Consider the following 17,005-nt stretch of genomic DNA (forward strand, 5'->3'; position numbering starts at 1 on the left):
AACAGGAATCAATAGAGAGTAAGGCCCCTGGCTTGGGAATTTAGGAACTACAATCAGTATGAATGGAGATTTTAAAAAAATAAGGTACGTGAATCAATTTTATGAATGCCTAGATAATATCATTGGAAAAATTATTAAACAGCAAGTGCAGTTTGTAGCAAAGGTAGTATAGTAATTGAGAATATTAAATATTCATAAGACAGCAATTAGAATTGAATAACATATTTTGGAGGATGAGTTAATAGAATATTTTGCAAGATATTTCTCCAGGAAAATGTGTTGTGGAACCAACCGGGGATCAGGATATTTCAGAAATTACCTTGTGATGAGATAAGGTTAATTAGTAATCTCATTAGTAAGGGACGAAGCAATATGGTAGAATTTTACACTAAATTAGCAGATAAAGTCAGAGGCTGAAGTTTTAAACATGAGTCAGGTTGTGGGGTGAGTTGGCTAAGAAAATCTAGATTAACAATGGTAAACATCTGATTAAAAAATTCCAAATTCTTAATGATTACACATTCTTTCGAGAAATAAAAACCACAAGAAAAGTGATCTCTGTGGCTAACCAAATAATGCAAGGAAGAGCATTGGATTCAAAGATTCTCATAATGTTATCTAAATAAGTCACCCTGCAGACTTGGAGGGATTCAGAAACCAGCAAACAACGACAAAAGAGTTATCCTCCAGAATTCACTAGGTTTTGGAATGGTCCCAGTGAATTGGAAGACTGGAAGTGTAACACAAGAAAGTAGGCAGCAGGAAAATAGGGCATTACAGTAGTTTGCAAAATGCTGTCATCTATTACTAAGGACCTGGTGAGCATGCACTTAGAAAATCATAAACTGCCAGAAACATTTAGCAAGTCAGGCAGCATTTGTAGAAAGAGAAACTACTAAGTGTCGGTGTTCAAAGGGAATTGGGTATCCCTGTAGCATGAACCACTCAACGTCTCAATGCATGTGTGGAAACCAACTAGGAGCTGATGTTGCAAGAGATTTGAAGAACAAGGGGAAGGATATCTTGCTGGAATTGTACAGAAAACCAGACCTGAAGGATTATGTATAGGTTTGGTCTCCATGTCTACAAGGAGGAGATACTTACCTTGAAAGTGATGCCACAGGGCAGGCATGGTAGTGCAATGGGCTAGCATAACGCTATTACAGTGCCAGTGACCTGGGTTCAATTCCGGCCACTATCTATAAGGAGTTTGTATGTTCTCCCAGTGTCTGCGTGGGTTTCATCCGGGTGCTCTGGTTTCCTCCCACATTCCAAAGATGTATGGCTTAGGAAGTTGTGGGCAAGCTATATTGGCGTGGAAAGCGTGGCGACACTTGTGGGCTGTCCCCAGAACACTATGCAAAAGATGCATTTCACTGTGTTTCGATGTACATGTGACTAATGAAGATATCTTATCAAAGTGAATCTAGATAAATTCATGGGAATGAGAGGGTGTGGTCAATTCCAAGAATATTGGAGAGGGATCAAGTAAGATATATACTCACTGGCACTTAGGAAAATGAACAGTGGTCTCAAAAAGACATGTTGGGCAGATCTTCCAATGTCATGCAATTTGCAAGCTCACTGGTCATCAAGAGTACACAGCTTCTAACAGTGTCTTTCCAGGTAGCTCCGAGGGGATTGGCAATCTGAGCATAGACCAGGGCTCTTCCAACCAGAGGTGGCCAGCTGTGGCCTTGACTTCTGACCAGCCCCCATACCTTGACTCAAACTGTTCTTGAAATAGTCTCTCTTCTGGGCTTCTGCCCCCAATCTTCATTCTAGATTATCCCCAAGTGCCTTTTAGGAAGCTCTTGATTAATTTCACCTGTCAGTTTCCGAGCCAGATAAATAACAGCCTTTGCTATTCTTTGAAATAGCGTCTTGGGATCTTTTATCCACCCTGGATTCAAAGTCTTATTGAAAAGAATCATTGACAGCACTCCTCCGGTAAATTGACCATACAGCAACTCCAAACCATCTCAAACACCAACTACAAATCTCTATAACATTTAGCACACAATGCCAGATCCCACAAAGCATAGCTGGCCAGGAAACACATATTGCAAAAATCCTTCTAAAGGCCTTTTCCAAATTGAGAGACCTATCACCAAGTTTATAAATTAGTATGAAAAGACAGTTTTGTTTTCATGTACCAGTGAGAATCATTCCACATGGACCAATACACTAAGCAACATTTACTTAAACAAGGCCAACTACAAACTCCACCTGAATTGCTCTCACTAAATTGTGGATTTTTCAGGCTGCTCCCAGCACAGCTCCATGCAGGATTTGGAATCAGCATGGCACAACTTGCCAGAGATGTCCCATTGCTATTCCTTCCACACAGTGCAAGCCCAGGTCACATTTCTAAATGTCACTGAACCAATAAGTAGGTTAAACCCCTATCACACATTTCTTTTTGCTATAGCCTTCACCCTCTGCTACACAGTAACAACATTTTGGGGTTTTATTTTCTGGCTATGACAAGTTCTGTTTTAAACAAAGACGCACTTGGAGTATTATATGCACTTCTGGTTGCCACGCTATAGGTAGGGTGTGATTAAGTTAGAAGAGGGTCCCGAAAAGATTCACAGGAATGTTGCCTGGACTGAAGGGCTTGAGTTTTAGGGAAAGATTGGATTGGTTGGGACTGTCTTCCCTGGAGCAAAGGAGGCAGAGGAGTGACCTTATAGAGATTTATACAGTAATGGGGGCATATATAGGGGAGATAGTCACAGTCTCTTCTTCAGGGTAGGGCAGTTTATAACTAGAAGGCATAGGTTTAAGATGAGAGGGAGAAGATTTAAAGGGGAATTTGAGGGTCAAGTTTTCCCCACACAGAGGGTGATGGGTGTATAGAACAAGCTGCCAAATGAGGTGGTGGAGGCAGGTACAATTACAACATCTAAAAGACATTTGGACAGGTACATGGATAGGAAAGGTTTAGAGGGATATTGGCCAAACACAGGCAAATAGGTTTAGTGTTGGTAGGCATCTTGGTCAGCATGGATGAGTTGGGCTGAAGGGTCTGTTTCTGTGTTCTATACCTCTCTGAATCTCTAAGACATAAAAGTGCTCTTCAGCATTCAGGATCATGAGGGGATGCATTTTGCAAACAACAGCAGGAAACAAAACCTGCTTCATTTCACCGAAGGCACATACGTAACTATTTAATACAGTCGAATAAGATACTTGCTGCTGTCAACATTGCAATGTTCCCCGGAAACTGTGCACTTCTTAACTATAAGTGGCTCATTGTCATTCAGGAAGATCATAAAGATGGCATGTTAAAAAGGAATGGAACATTATGGACATTTTACGGTGATAAATTGGGGCCTGTGATGGAGGTTGTGAACCTTCCTCTCAGGCAGCCCCTCGGAATCAAGGGCACACTGCTTCCACACCAGTTTTGTGGGTTACGAGGTGGCTGATAGGGGAACCGCAAACTCTTCCATAGATGGGACAGTGGTGCTTGCGAGGGTGGGAAGGTGAGACACTGCACTCCTCCTTCTGCTTACACAAGGCTTCTGCACTGTCCCACTGCTCCGCCTCGACCTTCTAAATACCATCCTGAATGCTCCTCCTCCACTGCGAGTGGACACAGGGTAAGAGTCAGCCGGAATATTGCAATTTTTCCCAAAGATGCTTTGACCATATCCTTGAATCTTTATCCCTGTCCACCTGGTAATCTCTTCCTGTGACAGAGCTCAGAATAAGTCCTGCATTTTATTGTATTTAACTCTGTGTTCTGAAGAAGAAAGGAAAAGTATTCGACACTCATGACCGCAGAAAGCAAATGGGCAGAAGCTGCAGCAACAAAAATCGACAATAGCTATAAATGTCTGGTGAAGTGGGCACCAGTCAAAACTTTGCCATCTTGAATATGGAAGTTTAAGTGTGTTCCAAATTACTCATCAACAATCCACATTGATTAGAAAGGCAGCAAGTTCAGTGCTGCAAGGATTGGCGCACTCAGAGTGACCCCTGCCATTGTTCTGAAGTCTCTGAGCCTGCCCAGCCTTTAATGTGGTTGCAGAATTCAGTCTGGAGCAATTATTGTTTCCCCAGTTCTGATCTTTGGCAAATGGGAGCGGTATAGGATTTCTCACTCCATGGCTGGATGGAGTAAGTCTTAAAAACCACGGACGACCATAAAACAGCTATTCATCAAATGCTATTAAACGTGGTGGAGCCTGTCCCATCTAGCATGGGCATTTTGTCAAAAAACTGAATGGATGGTTGCCAAAAACTACACAACATACCACTAAATCTACAGTTCTAATTCAACCAAATAAATACAGATATTAAATGCATCTTCAGATTTTAAAGGAATTTCCTTCAGAGGGGACACTTTGTGCTGCAGATATTAAATCAACTAATAATTACACTGTAAGGAATGCTTATGTTCAGAATCAGAATCACTGTCACAATTTATGCCTGCTGTTAATTATTTATGTGTAATTGAATTTTCAAGGGATTGTTGTCAGAGTGATGGGATTGTTGTCTAGGTAGCAATGAGGTCAGCTGTGAATGCACAATCCAGGCCGTGGAACTTTTTTTGCTCAAAGTTTGCCTATTTTCCAACTCTCCCCAGCAGCTGGGGCACTTCAGGATGGCAAACGGACTGGCATCCTTCTAGTTCACCAGCAGCATAGAGAGTCAAGGTGTCAAGTAGGGTGGGGTGGAGAGTGGAGTGGGGCCCCAAGGGACAGCCTGTTGGAGGATGTTTCGCACTTAAAAGGAACCCACCCAAAGCTGATTCACAGCATTGGTCACTACAAGCCAGGACCCTGCACGTTTCACCAAAGCAGCCTGACGTTTGTTGCCTAGGTAACTAAGAAGACTGAGGAAGGCAGAGTGATCAGGAATGTAAATTCTAAAATCAAGGCATCAGTGGATTGGATCAGTGGGCACAAAGATGATGAATGAATAGGAAATGATGCAGAATAGGACACAAGCTGCTAAATGTGGGCAGGTTTATGATCGGCCTGCCATTAGAACATAGAACAGTACGGCACAGCACAATACAGGCCCTTCGGCCCACCATGTTGTGCCAACCTTTAAACCTCACCTAAGACTATCTAACCCCTTCCTCCCCCATATCCCTCTATTTTAAATTCCTCCATATGCTTATCCAGTAATCTCTTGAATTTGACCAACGTACCTGCCTCCGCCACCGCCCCAGGCAGCGCATTCCATGCCCCAACCACTCTCTGGGTAAAAAAACCTTCTTCTGATCTCTCCCTTGAACTTCCCACCCATTACTTTAAAGCCATGCCCTCTTGTATTGAGCATTGGTGCCCTGGGAAAGAGGCGCTGGCTGTCCATTCTATCTATTCCTCTTAATATTTTGTACACCTCTATCATGTCTCTTCTCATCCTCCTCCTTTCCAAAAGTAAAGCCCTAGCTCCCTTAGTCTCTCCTCATAATGCATACTCTCTAAACCAGGCAACATCCTGGTAAACCTCCTCTGATGCTGCCTGGTCATTAACCAGATCTAAATCAGGTCATTAACCAGATCACAACAATTGTATGCTTGGAATTTTCTTTTAAACCACAAGAATTATGGATAAAAATAAAAACAAGTCACTTCACTCCTGTCCTCATTCAGAGGATGAAAACTATGACCATGTTCAGAGGAGAAATAAAAATATCCATTGTCTGCAAAGCATAAATCTCTCTGAAGGCAAACTGAATTCAGATTCAAATATAGATGTTATTTAAACCATCACAGCAGTAAAGGTCAACAAACCGTACAGTGTTCAAAGTATAAATGTGTCACATTTTTATTCTTTACATTTTCTGTTGCAGCTCTCATTAAATATATTTTAGTGTTTTTTTTGGTCAACTTTTTAAAAAAATTCTGGCATTGGTTGTTGAACAATAATGTGATTGAGAAAAGGACACAAGGAATAGGAGAGAAATGTTACCTGGTTGCTGATGTTAAAGGTGCACGAGCACGAGCCGTGCGTGATACTGCCCTCCACTCAACTCAATGGAACTGAAACAGTGGCACAGCTAGGAGACCCGCAGCCTCACGGCACCAGAGACCTGGGTTCAATCCTGACCTCCGGTGCTGCCCGTGTGGAGTTTGCACATTCTCCCTGTGACTCCATGGGTTTCCCCTGGGTATTCTGGTTTCCTCCCACATCCCAAAGACGTGCGAGTTGGCAGGTTAATAGGCCATTTTAAATTGCCCCTAGTGTGTAGGTGAGTGGTAGAATTTGGGTGAAGTTGATCAGAATTTGGGCTTCATACAGGTTAGAGTAAATGGGTGGTTGATGGTCAGTGTGAACTTGGTGGGCAAAAGGGCTTGTTTCCATGCTGACTCTCTCTATTGCTCTATGAGAAGGGCTTCAGCATACCTAGTGGCCAGTACTCTCACACACCTTTAGTACTACCAACCAAGAAATTCTTCCCACCCCCAAAGAACATGCATGCCTTTCATGTACTTGGATAGGAAAGGTGTAGAGGGAATACAAGCAAATGAGATTAACATAGAAAGGCATCATGGTCAACAAGGACAAGGTGGGCCAAAGGGCCCATTTCTATGCTGTGCTTGAACCTGTACTTATTCTCAACCACACTCTCTTTCAAGTGTAGTCAACCAATTGGTGTATTGCAAGCTCCTACAAACAGGGATGAAGTAAGTGGGTAATTAATCCATTGGTTCAGGGATACATTGTGGCCAGGACACCAATGAGAATCCCGTGCTCTTCTCTGAATGGTAACGTGGGATCTTCTGTACAAGCCTTGAAGGATCCATGGGACCTCAGTTTAATGCTTCACCCTAAAGCAATGTCTCCAGTGGCACTAGTGTTTTAAGCTGGACACTGGAGGTCCTGCCTGAATGAAACAGTTCAGTAGTTACTTCCTGCAACTAATGCTCTTAAATGCAATTTCAAATTTGGAGTAGAAACAGCAGGGCTGAGAAACTAATTGCAGGTCAGTAGCACAAAACAATATTTATTCACCTCAGTGCACTGTTCTCTGAAATGCATGGGGTTCAGAGGGAGATTTTCAAAGTGCTGTGCTACTATAAAGCGCATTTAGTAACAACAATTGGGAATGAAGCAATCGAAGGTTGTGAGAAGTGCAATATAAACAAACCTCTCTCTTTTAATGCTGCCATCGTCTACACCACGACATCAGAAAGTTGCACCACTTATACCATACAGGCTGTAGGAAGTCCATAATGTTCTGCAATTGAAAACTGGTAATAAACACTCCTAAACCTAGCATTCTGCCTCTCTCCAGAAATCAGACTGTGCACAAGTCACCTTTGCTGTTCTAATGTGAGTTCTGCATCAGAGCGGAGGACAGGGTCAGCACTCCATTTCAAGCATTACATGGGAACCTAGATCACATTGTCCTGGGAATAGCCATCAAAGGACACCATCAGAACAAGTAGGTCTTCCCACCGCAGCGCTGGGCCAAGTTAGTTGGTTAATAACTTCCAACCCTTGGATCCCCACCCCGCACTAACCTCCCACCACCACAACTACCCAAATTGCAACTCAGGTTGCAAATCTGCTGTACAACCCACCCACCACCACCAGCAGAAAATTGTAGCTCCCCCCAACATCTCCCTCGCATCCTGCTCTATCTAAACACTGATGGTCCTTTGGTCCTGCAGCTGTCTCCCCCTGCTCCCCTCAATCACCACCACTACTCCAATCCAAATAATGCCAGGCTCCCAATTTCCACCCACACTTTGCCCACCACTACCAAATCCAATTGGACCTGTGACCACAAAGTACCAAAGGGCAGAAAGCATCCCAGTCAGCTTCAGCCAAGGTGAAAGGGCAGTCTGCAGCAGGGGGCTGGCAACTACAAGGGTTACTGGTGTGCTGCTGCTCAACCCAACCAGCACACTCCTACTTCCAGCCATATCTTGCATCACCAGTGTGTTAAGTCATTCCAGACACCTCACAGAACACAGTCTCAAAAGGAAAATATTAGAACAGACAATCAAAATCTTGATCAAAGGAGATCAGCTTAATGGCAAATAGCAGACCCATGTGACAAACAGCATCTGTGCAGGGAGACACTGATAAATAATTCCATGTGATTAAGCAGCTAACTGATGAGTGGCAATTTTTAAGTAGATTTGAGATCTACTTCACAAATGGGAATACTCATATTACATGGCTAAATAGGGCATCATCTATCGGAAAATTGATTTTCAACTGAATTAAGCTCATTTAACTTCAAATTTTGTCTTTGCCTTGTGGCTCAGAGAAATTTAAAGCTGCTGTGTGTTAAACCTGCAGAAATATCAAAAGGTAACCCACCCCCCCCCTCAATATTAAAGTCATAACTGAATATTTCTCACCAAGGCAGGAGGTAGACTTAAGATATCCCTGAGCTATTGAGGTTTTACTACGTTCACTAGGAACAGTTAGACTACTTAGTTTCAAATATTCTTGCACACAAATAATTTGTTTGACAGACCACCTTTGTGTCCACTCACCTCTACAGAATCTTTAAATACTGCCTCCTATTCAACACATTCTTCAGTAATGATGTTTCATTATGAAACACCACAGTTTCATTCCCTTATACTTTCACAACTGTGTTCTGGGAATTTCTTGGCCCATTTGGATCAGTACCAACCAATAAACTCATAGAGCAAAGGCTGATATGGTTTCAAGGATCATGCCTCCAAATCTGAGCAGCTCTGAGCTGAGTTCTGTACCATATACATTAATTCTTTGTGCCATTAATAGATGAAATTTTCTTTACATCTATTGTAAAAAAAAGACAAGGGATCAAACTTAAACACCGGCAGAGAAGCAACATTTCATGTGGAGAGCTCTTATTCTCTTGTAATTAACCATCAACATTTTGGAGAGTTGCATCTGCAACCAATTAAATGTCAATTAGTCAAATCACATGTGGCACTTGTACAGGGCAATCATGCACAACTGCTCAAGGACTGCAAGATGTGGCAGTGGTTTCCCCGCAATAGCCACTGATCGCTCCCTGCTGTATTGGTGAGGAAATGAAGACATGGCTTACCTTGCAGCTCCTTGTCCTTGAATGGATCGTCGCCCTCGATGAGCTTGGACCGGGCATTGCTGTCACAGTCAGGCGTTTGGTATCTGGAAGAAACACGGGCAGCACTTAGAACGCATTCCAGAAACCTGTGGGCCTGATGCCAGCCTTCTTGTGATCCATTACTAATCTGATTATGATCTGGTCACGGTTGCTAAACCACTGCAGCTCCAGAGCAAGACAAGAGTGGATCCCCATCTCGGCCATCTATGAATTCAATCGTGTCATCGTACACAACCTAGTACCGAGCAGCACCATTACTGGTCTGGTCCTCCCCTTCACTCCCCTCCCCAGGGCCTTTTCTCCCCTACCTTCCATGGTCCTTTCCTCTCATGTCCTTCCACTCTCCTGGTCCTCCCCCTCCCCTTCCCACGGGAAGGCTAATAATCCTGACAAAGGGCATTTGACCTGAAACGTTAACCCTGCTTCTCTTCCACAGATGCTGCCTGGCCTTCTGATTGTTTCTGGCATCTTTTGTTTTAATTTCAGACTTACAGCTTCTGCAGTTTTTGATGTTCACAGCAAATGATCTTATTGGTTAGATCAGTATCTGTCTTCACCTTCCCTGCCAATGTTTACAGTGAACTCCTGGGCGACCACCTCTGCCAGTAAACCAGGATTATTCTTTTCTTTTAATGGATTCATTATTTGGGGGTGTGGGCAAAGTGGGACGCGGGTGTTTACTGCTTCATCAGAAGGAATTGTCAGACCATCTCAGAGCCAATCAGACCACTGTAGGTCAGGAGTCATAAGAAGGCAAAATAAGGTGCAGGAGTAGACCAGTCAGTCCTTCAAGCTTGCTCTGTATTCAGTGCCAATCTGACTGTAACCTCAACCCCACATTCCCACCTACCACCTGAAAGGGTAGCAGATCTTCTCCTGAAGGGCATTATGAACCAATGGGTTTTTACAACAATCTGGTAGTTCTGTGCTCATTGGTACTAATGATTAGTCTTTTTTCTAGAATTCCAGATTATGAAATGAAGCTACTGTGGCAGATTTAAATTGAAATTTTCTACCCCCTTTTTTTCTCTCCTTACCTTTGACCCATCCCCTGGTGGATCTGCTCTCCCCTCCTGCCCCACACCTGCCTATCACTATACCTTACCTGCGTCTACCTATCACCACTTTGTGTCCACCCCGCCTCCCCTCTTTTGTCCACCTATCACTGCTCTGCTTTCCCCTCCTATATATTGGGCTTCCCCTTTTCCCATGTTCAGTCCTGAAGCAGGTTCCTGACCTGAAACGTTGACTGCCTGCTTTTCTCCACGGATGCTGTCTGGCCTGCTGAGTTCCTCCAGCATCATCGTGTTTTTCATCCAGATTCCAGCATCTGCAGTCCTTTGTTTCTCTTAAATTCGGGTCTCTGGATTATTAGGCCAGTAATTTAACCACTCGACCAACATCATACCCTGATGATTCCCATACTTTTTATTATTTGAACCATTACTACTGTCAGAGTTCTATGACATTGCAAATGACATTTAGTTTCCATGGCTCTTGTGGTTCATGGTGAGTGGTAGTTTTATGGTTTTCCCTGATCCACGCTGGTGAGTCCCTTTGCTTTGACTGGGAAACCACAACAGTGATTGCACCACTTGAACTGAGAAGCTATTTTAACATTCTTCCTTTGGCACAATCAAGGACCCCTCCCACCCCGGTCATTCTCTCTTCTCCCCTCTCCCGTCAGGCAGAAGATACAAAAGCTTAAGAGCACATACCACCAGGCTCAAGGACAGCTTCTATCCCACTGTTATCAGGCTCTTGAACGGACCTCTCGTATGCTAAAAGATGGACTCTTGATTTCCCAATCTACCTCATCGTGGACCTTGCATTTTATTTGACTACCTGCACTGCACATTCTCTGTAACTGCTACACTATATTCTGCATTATTGTTTTACTTTTAACTACCTTGATATACTTATGTATGGCATAATCTGTCTGGATGGTACACAAAACTATTAGCTTTTCACTGTATCTCGGTGACAATGATAAACCAACACCAGTGCAACAACAACCCAGGCCACCTGCAATTCTGCTGTCGTAGAAACATTTCTTCTCACTGGGTATGAGCTGGTCCCTATACAGAGCAATACAAAGCCACTGCGACCAAAAGAAACTGTGAAGTCACTGAGTGCATCACACTGACCTAGCACCTCGTGAACTTTCACCGACTCCTGTGGGGCCCGGTGTTATCACAAAGCAATGTGACATCAGGGTGAACAAAGCATTTTGGCACCTGTAACAACATCTGACCAGATTAAGACACAGCCAGTGGGTCGCAAATAATTTTTCATTAGCAGCAGATTTCAATTGGAAAACACTGCTTAAATACACTCCAAAAAAAACTGTGGAGCAGGGAGATGCAAGCAGAGCAGAGAGGCAAATAATATTTATACATCACCCTATTTCCACTTAATCCTCACAGTCCAGTACAGCTTCCACTTTTTCATCGTGCACTGGTTTACTAAAGGCCTGATGAACTCTGAAGTACAAAAGATGTACCATTGCTACACTTCCCTCTATATTCCTTAAGGCACATAGGATCCAAGGCAAGCTGGCTAATTGGATCAAAAATTGGTTTGGTGTAAGGAGGCAGAGGGGAGCAATGGATGGATGCTTTTCTGCTTGGCCTTGTCTCTGATATACGTATATTAATGACTTGGATATGAATGCAGAAGGCATGATAAGTTTGTGGATGACAAGAAAATTGGTGGTATTGTGGACGGTGAGGAAGATTGTCTAAGGCCACAACAGAATATAGATCAGATGGAAAGCTGGCCAGAACGTTGGTAAATGAGATTTAATCCTGACAAGTGCATGAGGCATTTTGGGAAGTGAAACAGGGGGTAGGACAGATATAATAAATGGCAGGGCACTAAGAATTGTTGATGAACAGAGAAACCTGGGGGGTCCAAGTCATAGTTCCTAGAAAGTGGCAAAACAGGTAGATAAGGTGGTGAAGAAGGCATATGGTATGCTTGCCTTCATAGGTACGGGGACCGAATATAAAAATTGGGACATTATATTGCATACAAAACAGTGGTTAGACTGTACTTGGAGTAATGTGTGCAGTTCTGGTTTCCACATTATAGGAAAGATGTGGCTACGCCGGAGAGAGTGCAGGCACGGTAGTGTAGCAGTTAGCGTAACGCTTTACAGCGCCAGCGACCCGGGTTCAATTCCCGCCGCTGTCCGTAAGGAGTTTGTACTTTCTCCCCGTGTCTGCGTGGGTTTCCTCCGGGTGCTCCAGCTTCCTCCCACATTCCAAAGATGTACCGGTCAGGAAGTCGTAGGCACGCTATGTTGGCGCCAGAAGCGTGGCGACACTTGCAGGCTGCCCCCAGAACACTCTACGCAAAAAATGCTTTTCACTGCGTGTTTCAATGTACATGTGACTAATAAAGGTATCTTATCTTAGAGGAGATTCACCAGGCCTGTGCCTGGATTGCAGGACTTTAGTTATGGGGAAATATTGGATAGGCTAGGTTTGGTTTTCCGCGGAGCAAAGGAGGCTGAGGGGTGACATGACAGAGATGTATAAAATTATGAGAGGCATGGAAGAGATTAAAGCAGGAGGTGTTGGAGACACCAGCACTTGATGAGAAAGGTTAACATGCTGGAGCAGAACCTTCATCAGGTCTCTGTTTTAAGGTTAATCCATCTGCTGTGTATTTGGAACATGACAGGAGACTTAGATTTGTAAAGGAGAGATCTGAGTTTGCTACTTGGGCCTGACCATAAATATTGATGTTCAAGGAAAATGTTCCTCCTGCTGGTCTCGACACTGGGGGCAAATTTAGTTTCTGTTTCCTGCTGCTCAGGGGAGTATCAGCTTACAGTTGTGCTGGACTCCATGTGTTCAACTCCACTGATTTCAATAGAACCAGATGTTGGGAGGCAAGTACTCCACTAGCATCCAATGCCTGCACCCCACAGACGGAGTTCTCTTTCAATACATCTGGGAAGAGGGGTAATCAGGAAAGGGGAATATTTTGACTTTTATGAGAAATAAATTTAGCAAACACAGGAATGGATTGGAAGGGAGTAGGCCTACAAACATTTGGTATAACAGAGGTAACTGGACATTATTCAACACAGAAAGATACCACTTTTGACTGCAGGAGTCCTCTTGTCGATCACGCCCATACAGGCTTTTTGTAAAGGTGAGCCCCTTAACTGCTTCCATCTTTCACCACATCCTGTGTTTTTCAATCGTTTAACCTCATCCCTTTCGAGGGGTATAATTCTGCTTTCACTGAAGTTTCTGGCAGGACCTCCAATTCTTTTGAATTCAATCTTAATGTCATGCCCTCTACTCACAAACCCACTGAACAAAGAAAAATAGATTTGCTGAAGATTTCTTATTCCCTGGTCATTTCTAAAATTTTGTTCAGAAGGCTGTCCCAAATGCATCCCATGAACTCGTACTAGAGTTTGATTTACCTGGTCCAAATGAAGATTAAAATCCCTTATGATAATTGTGTTATCTTTACCACAGACTATTCTTGTTTCTAATTCTCCCTCCAACTGTTACGGCTGTTGAGCGGCTTCCTCACCACTCCCACTAGCGTGTGTTTGTTATCCTTTATCTCCACCCATCCTGATCCTATCCTTGTCGCTGGACTAAGATAATTGCTCACTGATGCCACTTCAGATCTACTCTCACTCCCTTTCCGTCTTTGTGTGATCTAGGGTCTGTTCCCAAGAACACACAGTGAGTACAACGTCAACTGCTGCTGGAAGACTATCAACTGTGGTCTGCCCAAAACGTGTTGGTCTTCCAGTGCAAGGAGTTGTCCATGACGGAATGTGGCCAACTATCACATTCAGGACTGCATGCCGAGTTTTGCCCTGAAACTTGGTCCAGCCACCGCAAAGGCTCCAGTAGGGCAAGGTCAGAATATAGGGCTCTCCTGACAGTGCACACTGAGGGGCCAGGACCCATGTAACAGCTTCTCAGACTTATTCCTCATGAAATATATGTGGAAAAAAAAGCTGATATAGAACATAGAACAGTACAGCACAGGAATAGGCCCTTCAGCCTATGATGTTGTGCCAAACTAATTAAACTAGTAATTAAATACCTAACTAAACTATTTCCCTTCTCCATATCCCTCCATTCTCTGTATATTCATGTGCCTACCTAACAGCCTCTTAAAAGCCTCTATCGTATTTGCCTCCATCACCACCCCAGGCAGTGCATTCCAGGCACCCACCACTCTCTGTAAAAAAAACATTTCCCACACGTCTCATTTGAACTTACACCCTCTCATCTAAATGCATATCCTGCTGATGTACTGTAAATCTTGTTAAGAGAAATACGTATTGCATTGTGAATGATGACACATGAATATATGATTGTGTATTGTTTTTATATATATATATATTGGTAATAGTTAAAATAAAAATTGTCATCTCTAGACATCAGTTACCCTGGTATATGAGTTTAGAAGAATGAGGGGTGAACTTACTGAGACATATAGGATCCCGAGGGAGCAATGACAGGGTAGATGTTGAAATATTTGCACAAGTGGGAGAACCTCAACTGAGAGGAAATGGTTACTAGATCAGGAGATAGTCATTTAAAACTGAGGTGTGTAGGAACTCCTTCTCACAGAGGATGTCAGCCTCTGGAATTCTCTATCCCGGATAATTGTAAGTATTAAAAGAGGAAGTGGATACATTTTTGAAAAATCTGAGAACTGAGGGCTGTGGGGAACTGGCACAGAAGGTGAGGCCTGTGGCAGATCAACCATAATGGTGGGGTAATAATGAATGGTGGGGTAGGCTTGAGGGGCTGAGTGGCCTACTCCTGCTCCTATTTTCTGATGTTCTTTTACTTAGTTCCCAACCTTGATCACCATGTATACCACATCGATGCAATTGTTATTAGAAACAACTCATTTGTTTCTATTTGTTTGTCCTGAAGAAGGGTCCTGACCCAAAACGTTGACTATCTGTTTTTCTCCACGGATGCTGCCTGGCCTGCTGAGTTCCTCCAGCATCTTGTTGTTTTTTTCATCTAGATTCCACCATCTGAAGTCCTTTGTTTCTCATTTGTTTCTACTAATTGGTTAGTCTATTTTGTTCCAAATGCTTCTTCCATTCAAATACAATACATTAACATTTTTCATGTTTTACCAGTTTTCCTTGAATTGACCTTGTTCACCGGTCCACTATTACTGGTAAACTCTCTGACATAGAAGTTTCTTTGTAGAGCCCTGGGAGAAAAGTTGTCTTAAGCCTGAGTTGATCAGAACTGCATCCAATTCTGACCCTCCTAGTGACCAATGGGAAATCTGACCGCTGACTTTACTACAGGATTTTCTTTATCGCTGGAAACTTATTTCCAAATAAAACTCCCCAAAATGATGTCAACAACAGTGCAATGCCAAAAATTCATCTACAGAAATGATTCTGAAACTTGCTAGTCTTAAGGACAACTATTCTTATTTAGATGAAAAACACTATGATGCTGGAGGAACTCAGCAGGCCAGGCAGCATCCGTGGAGAAAAGCTGCCTACCACTATCTCTTACCTGCATCTACCTATCACCACCTTTTGCCCACCCTGCCTCCCCTCTTTTGTCCACCTATCACTGCTCAGCTTTTGCCTCTTATATATTGGGCTTCCCCTTTTCCTATCTTCAGTCCTGAAGAAGGGTCCTGACCCGAAACATTAACCATCTGCTTTTCTCCACGGATGCTGTCTGGCCTGCTGAGTTCCTCCAGCATCATCGCATGTTTCATCTAGATTCCAGCATCTGCAGTCCTTTGTTTCTCTCGCAGAAAAATCATAGCATGGGCACCAGACAACTCCAGGAATGCACCCCAGTTGTGCTTGTTGGGGTGTAAGCCGGGATAGTGAGCTTTTGCGAGACTATCCAGCCACAGGAGCCCAGCAATGCCCCCATCCATAGCCAATATTCGTCACGCGCACGGCAATTGGAGCAGCTAGTTGTAGGTCCATGGGGTGGTTTCAGGAGAGAGACAGCAGCATCCACCTGGTCGTAAGTAAAAATGGAAAATGCTGGAAAAAGTCAGCAGCTCAACGATTCTTATTTACTTGTGAAGAAAACAGTTTTTACTAACCCCGTTTCTCTGAAACTTAAAGGGCCAATGCTCAAACTGCACTCTCTATCCACCCCAAGATCTGTGACCTCAGACGTGTCTGGACTGCCTTGCCCATGGAGATGAGGGTCACAGTGACTCTCAGCTTCCTGACCTCAGGATCATTGCAGCCTGCTGCTGCCGATGATCTTTGTCACATCTCACAGTCTGCTGCTCACTCCTGCATTAGGGAGGGCACTTAAACATACTTAAGGAGAGTAGATCTCATCTGGTGTTTTTTCAGCCCGGAGGAACTGGAAGAGCAGGCATGGGTATCTGTCTGTGATGTAGGCTTTCCCAAAGTGCTGACACTTATAGACTGTCCTCCGGCAGTAATAGTCTCTGCAGAGACCTTCATATCAACCTCTGCCAGAAATGCCTGGCTGTCCCCCAGTACAGTCTCCATTGCACCTTTAAACAAAGATACGTCTCTGCACCCACTGCTCTTCACCAGCTCATCCCTCTGAGACCCTGGGAGCTATCTGGCGCCGCCTCCAATCACGGCGGTGTTTTTTAAGCCGCAGCTCTCTCCAGTGGTTGGAAGAGTGATGCTTGCATTGCGGAATGTAAGGACTGGCATCCCAGCTCACAGCTGCTGAGCCAAGTGACAGCGACTGAAGTTTTACAACAGATCAACTCTGAAACTGACACAGCAAATTTTGCACAGAGAAACCCAATAACACTGCTCTGGGAACCTTACTATTAAAGATCATAATGTCTAACAGACATACAGAAACAGCATTGAGGTAAAACGATGCTTTAACTTCGTTAAGATGTAGTCAAGCAACTTCCAGTCTTATGTTCCTTCTTGTATCCCAATGCTTTGTTCCT

The 17,005-nt window shown here is 43.7% G+C and overlaps 1 protein-coding gene across 5 annotated transcripts in view; it reads right to left on the reverse strand.

The window, feature by feature from the left end:
- smoc1 (SPARC related modular calcium binding 1) overlaps window positions 1-17,005 on the reverse strand; it is a 230,342-nt gene that overhangs the window by 99,162 nt on the left and 114,175 nt on the right. For all 5 annotated transcript variants that reach the window (XM_052016872.1, XM_052016879.1, XM_052016864.1 and 2 more), the window contains one exon: window positions 9,026-9,108. In XM_052016872.1, the coding sequence (XP_051872832.1) occupies window positions 9,026-9,108 (83 nt within the window). The remainder of the gene's footprint in view (window positions 1-9,025; window positions 9,109-17,005) is intronic.

This window comes from Pristis pectinata, chromosome 1 (genome assembly GCF_009764475.1).
Source record: "Pristis pectinata isolate sPriPec2 chromosome 1, sPriPec2.1.pri, whole genome shotgun sequence".
NCBI classification, from domain to species: domain Eukaryota; kingdom Metazoa; phylum Chordata; class Chondrichthyes; order Rhinopristiformes; family Pristidae; genus Pristis; species Pristis pectinata.